Raw genomic sequence first — 15,710 nt, 5'->3', positions numbered from 1 at the left:
CATACTCAAAGGCTGTTGTTAAACTGTTGCAATTTAAAGCACTCACATCTCACTCCACACAGAAAGCATATAAGCCCAAGCATTCATTTCCTGTTGTTGAGCAGCAGTGCTAATCACTGCGTCACCATACTCCCCTGTCTTAACAGTGGTTTTGTGGTTTTGCACTCATCCAAGTTCAATATACATTCAATATTTCTCAAAAGCATCACAGCAAACACCAATAATATTTTAATTCTTGAAAGAAATTGTCTCCGCTGTATTTTATTACTATTAAAAGAACACTTTTCCTTAGAACGTAATCACGGTTCGAAGGAAAGATGTTTCGTACATGTACAATTAGCTTTATGAGCAAAATTGGAGACCTTTTCATTTACCAAGTGTCACACACAGTCAAAACTCATTGTAACCCGAATTAATCCAGAGCTCTAGAGACTGATTTCAGAGATTTATAAATTTTGTGTGCACATTTCAGCCAATTACTTGAAAATTCAGTTTAATACAAATCTAGGGGCTGACGTCAGCTTTTTAAGACCCATTGCCGAGATGTTACTTAATTTCAGGACGAAGCACAAGTCTTACGGCCACGATACGGGAGTCAGAAAACATCCGTTTTTTCTTTTATGTAACCATCTGGAGTTTAGAACAGGAAACTTTATGACAAATTTGTGCTAGAAAGAAAAGTAAAGCTTTAGTGTTTTTTTGCAATTCTTCTTTAAATCAGAGCAAAGCAACAGATCATCTACATACTAAATAAAAACACTACAATATCACCAACGAAAGGGACTCGACACGCGTAAAGAAAGAAAAGTGAAGTAATTCAAATCAGAAGTGAAAAGACAATGGAAAACAAGAGAAAACGCGAGGTCAGTAACAGAGGACTGGTGTACTGCAGATGGAATGGAGGACAGGGGAGTTGTGGGATGTGGCGCAATAAGCGACCTGGGAGCGAAGTGTAACCTTCACCTCCCACAAGTCCTGCACATAACGCCGAGAATTAACAAGCTTGATAACATATAATATTGGGATATTTACCGGAGAGCATAACAGATGGACTTGGGAATTCAGCCACAGATGAAAAATCAATATTCTCCGAAATACCCCGACTTGAAATGTACATTGGAGCCTTGACGGGGAGTCTTGTTTTATTCTTTAGCTTGCCCTTTTCCTAATCTAACATGCACAGCCCATTGCATGCAGAGCAAATCTGGAAAAGGCAGAGTCTCATTTTGTAGGATGTAAAAAAATGCCCACCATAGTGCAGTGGTTGGAAAGGGAGATCAGGTCCACAGTTAATACAATCGCCGACATATATAAAAGAATATTAAGGACGGGTCACTGGATAAGGAGGGACAAGGAATAAAGCACGTTATGAATTTGAGACAGACAGTCTAGTTGAAGACATCAGCAATAATGATAAACGACACAGTTCTTTCCACTGGCAATAGTTCATTTTCCTTGTATACTGTACTGGTCCCAAAGCGGGACTAGTCCGGACTCCTGTGATCACGTCTAAGTCCGCGTCTCTTCCCCAAAAGCCTTGTAAAGCCTCCTCCGCGAACTTAGTAACAGCTGTCATCTTGCTCTTGAACAGCAACGAGTCACCAGAGCAACACTACACATATTCACCGCTGATCTTGGCTGTCAGGCCAGTCCACACGTCTCCACCTAATAACCCTCAGCGTTAACATATCACCTTAGTATGTACCGTATAGTTCCTTTACCACACTCCTACTTACTGTCAGGCACTCGCCATTGTTTTGGTTTGCATTCTTACACATTATTCTGTAAATTTCTTATACTTATGACCAACAATCCTTCAATTTCTGTCTGGTCCAATGCTTGAACTGCAATAATGTATTCCATTATTATCACTAATGGTGCAAACTTCAGCAGGTTAAAATGTAAGTTTATTCTCACTTCTCAGACTCCTCTTACTTATTCCATCCTCAGCAAACCTTCTTTATTGAAACATACGCGACGGTATGAGGGGCCAAACAGGCCAAAAATCATATATTTTTGGACGTAAAGTATTGGTTTACGCATGAACATTATTGGTTTATGGATGGTTACTATCGGTTTGCGTGCATACTTGATTGGTTTGCGTGCGAACAATACTGGTTTCATTCATATGAACCATATTGGTTCGTGTCCGTATATTATCGGTTTGTGTGTGAATTATATCCGTTTGTATATGCATAGCACTGGTTTGCATATGAACTATATTGAATTGAACTTTATTACTGGTTCACGTGCGTTTGCTATCGGTTTGTGAGGGAATTGCATTGGTTTGCGTGCGTATGCAATCGGTTTGCGTATCAACTATATTGGTTTGTGTTCGTATACTACTGGTTTGCTTACGTATAGCATTGGTTTTTCATATGCACTATACTGGTTTCACGTGGGTAATATATCGGTTTCGCATATGAACGCTATTGGTTTTGTGTATGCACTACATTGAGTCCTTGTCAGTCTTCTACCGGTTTTATGTGTGCGTACTATGCCGGATTTGTGAAAGTAATATGCTGGATTTATGTGTGCACTATATCGGTTTTGCGTATGAAACATACTGGTTTGCGAACGAACACTATTGGAATGTTGTGTATGAACTATATCGGTTCTGTGTATGAACTATATTGGTTGTTCACGTGGTTTTCAGAGGCAGTGGGAGGGGCAATGAAAAGAAAACTAGGGGGCTGCTACAGTCAGCCATTTTCAAACGTGAAGAGGAACGGGTAGGAGCGATAATTTAAAACTGCAGAAAGTTTTCGCAACAATAACTTTATAAAAGGGTTAGGAGGTAAATAAAACTGTTTAATGGTATTTGCCCCTAAGTCTGAAATTAAGCGTAAACAGTTTAGTTGGTCCCACGCATCAATTGTCAGCTGTTTTGGTGTGTTTGGACCTAACAAAAAGTGTTGGCATTTGTGAAAATCGAATTAAAAAGGAATATAATTGAAATAATTAATGAAAATGTCATCTGAAAACGACATAATTGACTATTTTTTAAGTATTAATGATACAGTATGCAGGCTTGAAACTGTACAGAATGACGCAAACCAACTTGAAAGAATCCATCGTCATCTTGGAGATCATCTTCAGTTAATTTTTGTAATTCTAAATACCCTTCAGTCATTGTCTAGTGAAAATCAATCCTTTTCCATTCTGAGCCAATTACATAATGTGCTAAGATCTGTTTATGATCAAACAGAGGAAAGAATATTGTGGTTAGAAAGAAATGAAGATTTTTCCATTCAAGAGCCTTCAGAAAATCAAAGAAGTTTAATGATTAGTCATTTCTTTTCTGGTAGGCCAGGAAGACCAAGGTAAATAAGTTATGTGTTATTCTTTGATCTAATATTATAAATCATTTTGCTTTAAGAAATAGTGACAATTGTTTTCAGTACAAAATAAAGAAAAATATCCCTGTGCTTTAAAACTTGCAGTTGCATGTTGTGTTGAGAATCAAAGAAAGCCATGAAAAAACTGAAAATGTAAACTACAAATACTTTAAAGCTGGCTGGCTGTCTAAATGTCAGCTTAATATTTTGTAGTTAGAATATGAAAATTTTTCTTGAATTTTGCAAAAGGATTGGTTTAGTTAAATTTTTGTGTTGTGTGTTTATTGTTCACCTCCCTTCTTTGCTCCTGTGTAGTGTGATGAACCCTATTGTACGGTGGCTCTGAGGGGCAAAACACAAACACAAAATCAGCAATAAACCAAATGAAAAAACAAAATAAAAAAAACACAATGAAATTAATTAATATATGAAAACATGAAGTCAACAATAAACAGTGAGGGCATAAACTTAGCAAATAGTGAGAGCATGAAATTAACAAAAAGTGAGAGCGTGAAATTAACCAAAAGAAAGAGCGTGAAATGAACAAAAACGACAACATGAAATCAACATTAAGAGGCCGCAACATGAAATCAACAAAAACTGAAAACGGAAGTGAACTTCACAACGGAAACAGCATTTTGAAAACGGAAATGTCCACACCGGAAATGAGATTTTCAGAACGAAATCTGTGCATGCTTAGTTGGAAGAGAAATCTGTGCAACGGACTAATCTTCAACTGATCACATTTAAAGGTGAAAAGCAGAATATGCTGTATTTTTAAACGTATATATTATACTGTATACATGCAGTGTGGCGACTGCAAGGGTCTGTAAACGTTTATCTCCTGAGCATTCAACGTGTTAAGTGCGGGAAAGTCCGCTTCAGCGAAGGGTGTTCATGGTTGGTTGTAATAACTGCCCAGATTTCATACGAAACGACGAACATAATACTGGTTGTTCTTGTTAAATATATACCTTTCACAACTACAGTTTTTGTGACTTCCTGGTAATTAAAAAACGAAAACGTTTCTTTGGGAAACTGAACAAAACGTTTAACATCTTCACAAACTTTTAAAATAAAAATGTCAAACTTGAACTAGATAACTGCGGCTACTCCCTGTCGTGTCGGCTTCTTTTTACTCCTCGCGAACTGTTAGGCTATTAATAGGATATTTTCTTATCATAAAAGTTTCGAGTGCGAAAACGCACATGGATTTCTTTCTCTTTATTTGGTTGTGGGTCGAGTGTGCAAACACATGTGGTATTGCAAACACGGGGGGGTATGGACGATGCGGTAGGTGGCTTTGGGTCCCCTACGAGGTCAGAGCACGAAGTGTCCGTTGTCATCCATCAACTGAAACAGAGAAGTCCTGCTATTGGGTTTACCATTCATTTTACTGTTTTGTTACAAATGCTTTACTTCTTCCTGTAACAAACATTCTCATTCTCCAAAGGCAGACCATGTTTTGTCCCTACTGTGGCAGTCAGCTGGGCACGGGCGCGGCGCCAGCATTTTGTTCCACCTGTGGGCGATCGCTTGCCTTTCTGCCGTCAGGTGACCAATCGTCCGCGGCGCTGGGAGGACCACCAACAGGTAATATGTCTCTTGCGTTTAAGTATATGTAATTTTTTTCTTGCTGTTTTCTCTTACCCTGCAATTAGCATGACATGATCATACAAAATATGGTAAGTGACAAACTGACGCATAAGCCGTAAATGTAATTTATTTTTATTTTAGTCAGTGGGAATGAACACACACTTTTGGTCACCGATTGGATTACGCAGTACTTCTACGCAGGATATAAATATGAGGTCATTCTAGATTTTTTGAAAATTTATCATGGAATAAGTATGTGTTTAAGAAGTTTGAAAATGCGCCTGAAAGAACTGGGATTATCAAAACGTAGGAATTACTCCAATATAAGTCAAGTGCGTTTGGCCATGGAGATCGAGATACAAGGGCCGAGTCAGCTTCTTGGATATAGAATGATGCATCAAGTGTTACTGCAGAAATATAAACTGCGCGTGAGGCGACGTGATGTCATGAATTTGTTGTCTGAAATGAATCCGTCTGCAACTTCAGCTAGGAGGACAAGGAGAGTTGTTCGAAGAGTGTACCACTCACTGGGTCCAAACTACGTTTGGCATGTAGATGGATATGATAAATTAAAGCCTTATGGCATAGCGGTAAGCGGGTGCATCGATGGCTTTTCAAGAAAGATTTTATGGCTTTCATGCGGACCAACGAATAATAACCCAGCAGTAATTGCAACAAATTATGTGCTTTGTGTAGCAAAATTTGGGATTGTACCAATGAGACTGAGGACGGATTGTGGAACAGAAAACACCTTGATAGCAGCAATGCAGTGCACGTTGCGCTCTCAAGGAAATGACCACTTCGCAGGTGCAGCTAGCCATGTTTATGGCACTTCTGTAATGAATCAGAGAATAGAATCCTGGTGGGCACATTTCAGAAAGCAACGGTAAGAATATTTATGTATATATTTTGGTATAGTAAGTGTAGTCGTAACTTACTTAATCAATAACTGCAAAATGTTTATAAATAATGTTTAAAAACAGCTTGCTTCTACATCAGATACTTACTTTATTTTAAATGTGTAACTGCGTGCAGTTTTCCAGTCCATAACCTTTTCAGTGATATATTTTACTGATTGCCCTTCACTGAAAGTTTAATTACACCAGTAAACAAAACCATTTATAGAACGCAATTTTAAAAATGCATCCAAAGCTATATTTAAGTAGCTCTTGCATTTTATTTCATTCAGGTCACAGTTCTGGATGGAAGTCCTGGTGGATCTGAAAGATTCTGGCAATTTCAATGGTAGCCATCAGCATAAATGTTTGCTGCGCTTTGCTTTTCTTGAATTGATGCAAAAGGATTTGAATGAATTTAAAGACCTCTGGAACCAACATAGAATTAGACCCTCGAGGATGTCAGTTTGTCCTTCTGGAATTCCCAATGAGATTTTTAGCCTACCACATAGGTATGAATAAATGGCTTTATGTAAAGCAACAGTTTTGATTCCATTTAGAATAATTAGAAAATATAAAAAAATATCTTGCCAGGACTAAGTTTTCTTTGTTTTTAATCATCAGTAAAAGTAAAGAGCTAAGTCTGTAAGGGTAGAGATACAGATTTTAAAATTGTATGATTCATTTTAAGAATGTTCTCAAGTTTTGACTACACAGTACTCAAATTAATTGTATAGACTTCTGAATATATTAGTTTTTTTTTCTTTTAAACATATTACTTATTTGTCTAGATTCCAATCAAGAAACTTTGGATACGTTGTTTCAGAAGAGAAGCTTCATCAACTGGCAACACAATGCAAGGAAATTTGCAATTGTGGAGATGAAACCATACAGGAATATTTAGATCTCATAAAGCAGCAGTACAATTTACAAACTCCACCCACATGGAAATCTGCTGTAGAATTATTTTTGAGGCTAAAAGAAATTTGTAATATCTGAATATTTTGTAGTATGTATCAATTTGGTGTGTTTTTTCTTGTGTATGTCGCAAAGTAAAGTACTATTACTTCTCACTTATTTTAGCTAATATAGTAACACTTTATATTTAAATAAATATATTTTGGGTATTCTGTTTCCTGAGTGCATTTTTTTGATCTTGCATAATTTAAATTGGTTATTCTTCAGCACCATCAAGCATGTACCAGAAACCACCTCAGGACTTGCAAATTGAAACACTAATTGAATTGAATTAATCTTCACAACCATGAAATGTAGTTGCTATGAATTTGTCTGTGTTCCAGCTACAAATATAACAGTAAAAAGACATCAGTGATAAACATTATTTAATCTTTCAACAGTAGATGCACCAATAGTGACAATATAGTTTACAATATACAATAAACACGATAAAAACTAATATAACTTGTAGAATTTCATTTTTTCTCTATAGGTCTTTATTAAGTAAAGTAAAAGCTGGTGGAAAGCAGTAGAAGGCTGGGGGGGCAACAACAGGCATATCACCGGTTTTGACTAATCAGGAAAGAATGCAAATATAACAATGGTTTATAGTTTAAAATGACGTGACATGTTTGTATCGTTCTGCTTTTAGGTATACTATCCTCCCTGCTACCCAAAAGATTTAATATTTTCTCATGGCTCCTTGTGGCCTTCTGCAGTCTGGCATATAGAATGACATAATCATCACACCTTACAAGTTTTACAGTCAAGCCAGTAGAGGTGCAGTCATTGTTGTACAAAGAGCAAATGGCTGGAGAGAGAAAGTGTCCCTGAGGCAATCCTGTGTTTCTGAGCAGGGACTCTTTTACATGTCTACCCTGCTCCACAGCCTAGAATCTGCTCCCCAGAAAATCAGAGGCTGTACAATTGTCCAAGTTTGCATTGGATACTGTACATTGTTTTGGAGAGGTTCAGCTACAATGGTGTTAAATAATGTAATAAAATCCTTAAACAGGATTGTAAACTATAAGTACCTTGGCAGTTTGAATAGTGTAAGATGTACTGAAATATTGTGTTTTCTTTTTCTTACTGATGTACAATTAAAGGTTGACAGTAGTTAAACAATTAAATGTTTTTTCTTCTTGAACTTTATTAAGTGTCAGGAAAGGTTAAACAGGATAGACTGTTTCTGTTCAAAAGTTGATTACCAAAATAATTATAATTGAACTGGAAATTGAAGTCAACCATCATAATATTTTATTTGAAAATGAACATTAAGTTTACAAATTTTTGTTTAATAACAACAAGAGCACTTCAATGGTACATCTCATTGAAGCAACATTAACAAGGTTCAAGTCAAACCATTTCAAAAGTATGGTTTAAAACATTACATAATATGAAATATAAAAAAAAAGCTATTAGAAGTATTACATTGTAAAATTTCTATTTACACAAAATATGTATAAACACAAAGCTTAGCAACTTCCTTTCTTTGAAAAATTAACATTATTAATAACATAATTGCAAACAAAATGTAACTGTGCACAACTGACCAAAATGAAATTACGTGAAAAATGATTGATGGAAGATCCTGGTAATTCGGTAATAAAGAAAAAAATGTGCATGTTTGCAAAATGAACTGAAGCAACTTTAAATGTAAAATCAGCCAAAAACTTTCAAAAAATAATAACTGACATAGCTAATAATATAATTTTTGTGGAAAATGTAATGAAAGAGCAAGTTCAGGGCTGGTAAAAATATATGATGATTAATTATATCAGAATTTAGTGTTGCCCAAATCCAGGTGAGTTTAGAATACCAAAATTCATATGGTACTTGAATTTATCATATGTTTTATGTATGGGGATGCTTAAAGAATTGGTGCATGTTTGAGCAATGGGATATGGCGACTCATTATGCAAGAAATTAACTGTTGGCTTTGGATGGAAGCCGATTGGTGGGATTGAGGAAACACCGGTTGAGAACATGAGGATATCTTCCAAAGATGGTTCAGCAAATGATGTTTTACCTAAGAAAATATAAGAACATGTTAATATCAATTGTTTCACATATTAAGTAACTCATTCACATTGCCCTCTTTTTCATTAAGTCCAAACTTATTTAACATATTAGCACCACTTCATTGAACAAAGTACTGGCCCACACTAATTGTTACATATTGATCACCCACACTATTTAACACATTGAGATGATAAGATATCTCTAAACAGCATTCAGATCATTCTTACAACAAAACAATTCATAGAAAATGTTTGTGCCTCTTAAATATGTAATCATTTTATCAGAATGTGTTATCAAAGTTTAAAAATTTGTGATGTATGAAACCTGGAATGAATCTGTAGCACTGTTGTCATTTGATGTTATTACTTCAAGCAGTTTCAACCAGTATTATACATTTTGTGCATAGCATAATGCATGATATGCATCACATTTAATTTTGTTACTAAATGCACAAAGATGAATTGTACAAATAATCATAACTATTTTTATATGCATATGTTTTGACCAAACTGTTTTTCTTTTCTCTTTCCTTAATATCTGGATTAATATCTTCAGATTCAGTAACACTATACTGTGCAACCCCAATGTCAGCAGCTTTGTTGCGTTGTATAATTTATTCTTGCTGGTCCCATTCCTGATCACGTGGCATAGCAGCCCAAACGTATGTTTAGGTGTCATATTGTACTGTATATAAAGCTTTGTAAACAAGAACAATCTTACAATAACATCTAATCAATCCAAAACACACAGTAAAAGCAATCTTTAAACATTAATAATAAATTGGAACCACCCTAATAGATCCACACCCTTATTTCTTTGTTGGTTAAGAGATGTGACAACTTTAGTTTAATGCTGGTGAAATAAACAACTAATTTAACAGGCATAAATTCATTAATTAATACAGTAAATGCATAAATTGCTAGCCAGCTAAAAGGGCCTATGAAGTGTAAAAGTTAAAAAAAGCAGAAATTGCTTTATTTGTTTATCTTAGTTGTGTGTTTATCAGAAATAAATTATGTGAACGCCGATTTGTATTCTAAACTTGTGGACACACAAAATACAAACTCTCATCCTGTGGATAGAAGCTTGTGTGTCTCCTGCTGCGCTTACATTCAGTGTCGTTTTTTTTCATAAATTGTGTAAGGTGAAAATCTACATGTACTATATACATAATTTTACATATTTCATGAAGTATACTAAACAAATATTTTCTCCAATACTTGAATTCAGACCTTCAATATCTAACAAGTAGTCTGCCCAGTATGCAGCTGTCCTCACTTCCTCTTGTCTTCTGTTGCTACCAGGCTGGCTAAACTCAGCTTTAAAAAGATTCTCTATAATTTCAGAAGTTATTTTTTTCTCAGAAAAACAGAAGTATTTCATGAATCCTGATGGATTTTGTTTCATTGCTTCAAGAACATTTAGTGTGGTTAGTCCTTCTTTGAACCTGCAAATAACATATACAAATAAGATTAGGTTATTATTTTTATATACAGCATTTATTTCATACTCTGAATATTACAAGGTGAGTGTCATTAGAAAACAATAAATAAAATGCATTTACCGAGAGAATGAGTTGACAATATAGACCAGGAAATGTAAAACCACCTTTAATGCCCAAGGAAGGACATATTCCAGAGAGGATATTTCATTACTGTGATGTACATCATGTTAAGAAAGGTGGTCAGTGTCTGTCAGCCTTACTTTATATAGTGTTATGACTATATAAAATGTTATGGATAGCTTAGCAGCTTAGGGAATGCAGAGGCCCTGACGACATGATACATTTGCCATATGTAACCTGGACAAACAGGGTGATACCAGAAGACCAAAGATATAGTTCACATAAAAAAATATTTATTAAATCCTGAACACAATGCAAGATAAATCATCAACCCACTCCTCCCTAATATGAATGGGATTAGGCAGGTTTGAGAATGTTATGCATGTCACATTGTGAACTCGGTGAAGCATAAAAAAGTTGCCCAAAAACATGGACCGCATACTAATATGACCATCAACACACACCTGTATGTTGTGAAAATTGTTGTGATGTCAACTTCTGAGGATATGTTTCAATAAGATCTGCAGCACTGTTTGCTAGAACCACAGGAGTACAGACGCTAACATTTCTTGGTTTTAGTGCATTTCTCACAGAAATTATAATGTGTCACTTTTGCCATTTGCTGATTTGTACATTTCTGAGGAACACTCATAATGAGATATTGTTTCCAAAATCTTTGACATGTCAACAGAAGTAATTGCTATGAACATACAGATCTACAATGTAAATACACTGCTGCAATGTAAACAACAAGTCTTTCTAGCACACACACACACACACACACGGATGACAAAACAAGCATTTGGACTTCCCTCTAGCTTTGCTATGTTTGCTGCTAAAACAGGGTTTACTATTTTTTTTCTTTACATTTCCTATGTTCAGAAATAATACATTATAGTGCAAATTAATATGTTAGTAGTACTGATTTTTATTTCTTCAAAAGAATGCCAGCACTATACAAATGACTAAGAAATAGTCACCATTTAAGGGTGACATGTTGGGGCAGTGGAAGAGCTGGTACACTCGTAGTAAGGAGACCTAGGTTTGTGTCCTGGGTCCTCTCTGGATGGAGTTTGCATGCTCTCCTCATCTCTGAGTGGGATTCCTCTGGGTGGTGCTCTGGTTTCTTCCCACTGTCCAAAGACAAATAGGTTAGGTAATTGGTGACACTAAATTGGCTGTAGTGTGTGTTTGATGTATGTGTGTGTGTGTAAGATTGCCCAGCAATGGATTGGCGCCCTGTCAACAGTTTGTTCCTGCTTACTGTCCTATTCTAGCTGGGATAGGCTTAAGTCCTTCTGTAACCCTCTTCTGAATTAACCAGGTTAGAGAATGACATGATATATTCACCATTACCCTATATTCTTTGCTGCTGCTAGTTTATATATGACTAAAGTGATATGGTATATTGTATGTGTCACATTCCTCAGCAATACATGAAAATTTGGATTAGCTATTAGTTACTATTTAATTTCACTTTCATTACATTTATTCTGATGAAAATCATGGTGGCAACATGCTCAGCTGGACAAATGTCATTGAATCTTCAATATCTTTTGCCAACTCCTCCTGGGGAATTCTGAGACACTTCCATGTTGGTCAAGAGGCTTAATCCCTCTAGTGTGTCATTTGTTCACTTCTAGTTTAATGTAAATGCTACTTCCTCATCTTGGTAACTTTTAGTATTTATAAATAAAGCATTTATTACAACATACCTTTGAATACAAGCAGCATTTCTGGTGAAAAAATACCACTTCAGATAATCTTCCACAATTTTGTCTTTATCAGAAAGCTCCCTGATAACATGGCAAAGACATCCCGCTATCATAAGCATTGTAGCATACACCTCCACTGTACTCCTAAGACATTCCACTGAGGACGATGACTTGATCTAATTCATTTCAAAGTTATAATAAAATGTAACATTAGTAGCATTCAGTCACAAACAAAATAATGCATTTTTAAAATATGAAAAGAATATTGATTCAGAACTTTGCAAACAATAGCATTTGTCCAAAAAGGAACCCAAGGGGTGTTAAACCAACTTTTTAAATTAATTTAACACTCAGATTTATAGAAGCATATTTTGTTTGTTTAGTTGTTTATGTTTTTACACATATTATGTATGGTTCTTTATATACATTATCTGTACACAAATGTTTTTTTTTAAATCTAAATACTTTGTAGAAACTGGAGGCATTATAAAAGTAATTTAGTAATAGCCACTACCAAAGGACATCAAATATTTGATATGTCCATGGTCCTAAAACATTTAAAACAGTACAATACTATTACAATATCTATCTTCAATTACACTGATGACAACAGGGATGCAAAGGAGATCCTATTTATTCCCTGGATTACCCCACTGCATTAACTACCTTGCGGTCTAGGAGACGCACATCTAAGTATGGTAGCCTAATGGAACACATCAGTTACATATACACGGAGCATTTCAAATTAAAAGGGGTCTCATGTATTACATAACACTTTGATTTATTGTATTAAAATCAAAATACATTACAAATAATATGTACTTATATATTTGTATGAAACATGTATAGACACTGACAGAACAAAACAAACAATGTTAGCACAGTGAAATAAATATCTGTTTAGTTTTCTCATAAACAATCCTAGTTAATGAAGTATACAATTTTCAAAAAACACTAAAACATTCTGTGTAAAAAGCATTACTGTGTAATATTACTGCATTACTGTGCATTTAAGTCTTTAAAACTTAAATGCATACGAAGTCATATCATACCTTTTGTAGCATCATCTGTATTTCTGGATCACAAACATCTTTTGTATCAGGGGAAAAGATACCTTCACATAAAATATAGTTGAACAAGTTTTTCGAAATGAACTGTGGCCCAGGACCACCATGAACCATGGAGACAGCGATCATTCGCCCAATGATGAAATATTCATCATTATCAAATGCTAAAACAAAAACAAAGTGCCAAACCAGTCACCATATCCATTCAACTATCCATTGCTTAAATTAACTTATTTCAGCCATAGTTAATGCACATTATATAATGGCTACACTGGGCAAATGACAAGAAATCATACACGTACAAGATGTCAGTCCACTACAGGATGTGACAGCTCATAATACTCACCAACACTGTCACAGGTCAAGTATTTTTCAGTTTCCCTTCCTTCAAATAGTGTTCTGTTTTTAACATGTTGCATTAGGAGTTCTAAAAATTCTCGTTTGGGTCCTCCTGTGTCAATGCCACTCTCCATGTAGCCAGTATTATCACTGAATTTCACTAAAATGGTGTGTGCTGGATCAAAGGACGAACGCTTAAAACCACGTAGAGCTCCATCCCAAATGTCAGCTCTGTTTATATTGAACCGTGAGACTTTTTCAGACTTAATCTGCGTGGCTAAATTTTCCAGGATGTCTTCCACACTAACTATTTTGTCATTAAAACTGTATGTAAAAATAAAAATAGGAGAAAGAAAATTTACTTTTTACAAATAACCAGTATAAGTCAACTACTGAGGAACAATTATGTCAAAAAAGCAATAGTCACACTATCTGTAGGGTATATAACAAGATTTTACTCATTGCTGACAGACTATAAAACACACACATTAATTCAAAAGATAACCATGAGTTGTTCTAAAGAACACATGATATAAATGAAACAGATATTAAATCATTATTAAATAACAATAATTACCATATTAACTACATTTATTCAGACTGGAAGAGAAAGTATTGCCACAGAAACTTACCAATCAACATTGTGAGCAAATTCATCTTCTGATGAGCTACTAGTGTCACTTTCAACTAGAATTGGAGCATAAACCTCTGTATATGTTCTTGGAAAAATAAGAAAGCCATTACATATTGAAATATATGGATCAATAGTAAAAGTGATGAATTTCAAAGTTTTGCCTATAGACAAGCAGGACCATCCCCCCCATGAAATCTGTTTACTGTGTTGTTCTTCCTATCTTATTGTATTTTTATATTGTAAGAAATTTTAAATAAATTACATTTATTATTACTTTGCCCATAAGTAACAATCTGGCTAATGTACAACACTATTACATAAACTAATAACATTCAAAAAAAGGACATAGCAGCACTAGAAAATGTCCAGAGAAGAGTGACTAGGCTGATTCCAGGGCTACAGGGGGTGAGTTATGAGGAAAGATTAAAAGAGCTGAGCCTTTACAGTTTAAACAAAAGAAGTTTAAGAGGAGACCTGATTGAAGTGTTTAGAATTATGAAGGGAATTAGTCCAGTGGATCAAGACGGTAACTTTAAAATGAGTTTATCAAGAACACAGGGACACAGTTGGAAACTTGTTAAGGGGAAATTTCACACAAACATTAGGAAGTTTTTCTTTACAAAGAGAATCACAGACACTTGGAATAAGTGACCAAGTAGTGTGGTAAACAGTGGGACTTTATAGAGACTTTCAAAACTCAACTTGATGTGTTTTTACTTTGCGAGCTTTGTTGAGCTGAACGGCCTGTTTTCATCTAGAATCAACATGAATACATGATTATTTACATTTGTAAGAGTATCCTCCAATTTGAATGTTACATTTGAAGATGATTTGTGTCCTAAGGTATGCATTAAAGACATTATTAATTGTAAATTGCCTGGTTTGCAATGTACTTTTAAGTGGTATTCATGCTAACAACTGAGATACTATAAAACACTTTGTTCAGCAACATATTCAATGGAAATTATATAGGTAGCATTTTTGATAATACCTGTAGCAATGTGCACCCGTACTAACACTAGTGCAGCTTGTGGAAACTTCCTTTGATGATGTGCTTGCCATATTTTGCTTTTCATTTGATACAGGATTAATCAAAGACATCTATTAAAACAGAAACTGAAAATCAAACAGCTTAAAGTAACAAACACAGCAGGCACAGAGTTACAGTAATTTACTTATACTGTATTTGAACTGAATTACATTTTCATTTGTGTACAGCACTTTTAACTAAGTGCAGACACTGAGCTCTTTGTCAAGTTTCCAGGTAAAATGCAATTACAATTTTTCTAATAATAAAATGAGTACATAAAACACAAAAGTGGTTTGGAACTTATTAACATAAACAGAGCTCAGCACTATCTGTTCCTTGATTAATTGTTGAACTATGGCCAGTTAACAACAGAGGAGATGAAAACAACTATTCAGTCAGTGAGAATTTGTATCAACCAGCATCTTAAACTGCAAACATGGTTTTAAACTACTGTTATATTTTTTTGTTTTAACTGAAATTGTTACTAATGCAGTCACTCCTAGTGGAGAATCTCTTTATAACTTTTGGTCTAATTATGCTGTTTATAATCTG

General features: G+C 35.0%; 1 protein-coding gene across 2 annotated transcripts; it reads right to left on the bottom strand.

Moving 5' to 3' along the window:
• Positions 1-8,055: 8,055 nt before the first annotated feature.
• Positions 8,056-15,398, bottom strand: LOC127525817 (G2/M phase-specific E3 ubiquitin-protein ligase-like). Of its 2 annotated transcripts, XM_051924149.1 has the most exons (8): positions 15,120-15,398; positions 14,127-14,213; positions 13,502-13,818; positions 13,141-13,319; positions 12,089-12,264; positions 11,354-11,506; positions 10,042-10,256; positions 8,056-8,816 (listed from the first exon to the last, which is right to left on the bottom strand). In XM_051924149.1, exons 1-8 carry the CDS (start codon positions 15,227-15,229, stop codon positions 8,572-8,574), a joined length of 1,482 nt encoding a protein of 493 aa, XP_051780109.1. In that variant the 5' UTR covers positions 15,230-15,398; the 3' UTR covers positions 8,056-8,571. The 2 variants fall into 2 exon arrangements, with proteins under 2 accessions (XP_051780109.1, XP_051780110.1); XM_051924150.1 differs by lacking the exon at positions 11,354-11,506 and having other exon boundaries at positions 15,120-15,394.
• Between the last annotated feature and the right edge of the window lie 312 nt (positions 15,399-15,710).

This window comes from Erpetoichthys calabaricus, chromosome 3, assembly GCF_900747795.2.
Source record: "Erpetoichthys calabaricus chromosome 3, fErpCal1.3, whole genome shotgun sequence".
Taxonomy (NCBI): domain Eukaryota; kingdom Metazoa; phylum Chordata; class Cladistia; order Polypteriformes; family Polypteridae; genus Erpetoichthys; species Erpetoichthys calabaricus.
The sequence above is the reverse complement of the archived record's forward strand: the minus strand, read 5'-3'. Positions and strand labels throughout refer to the sequence as shown.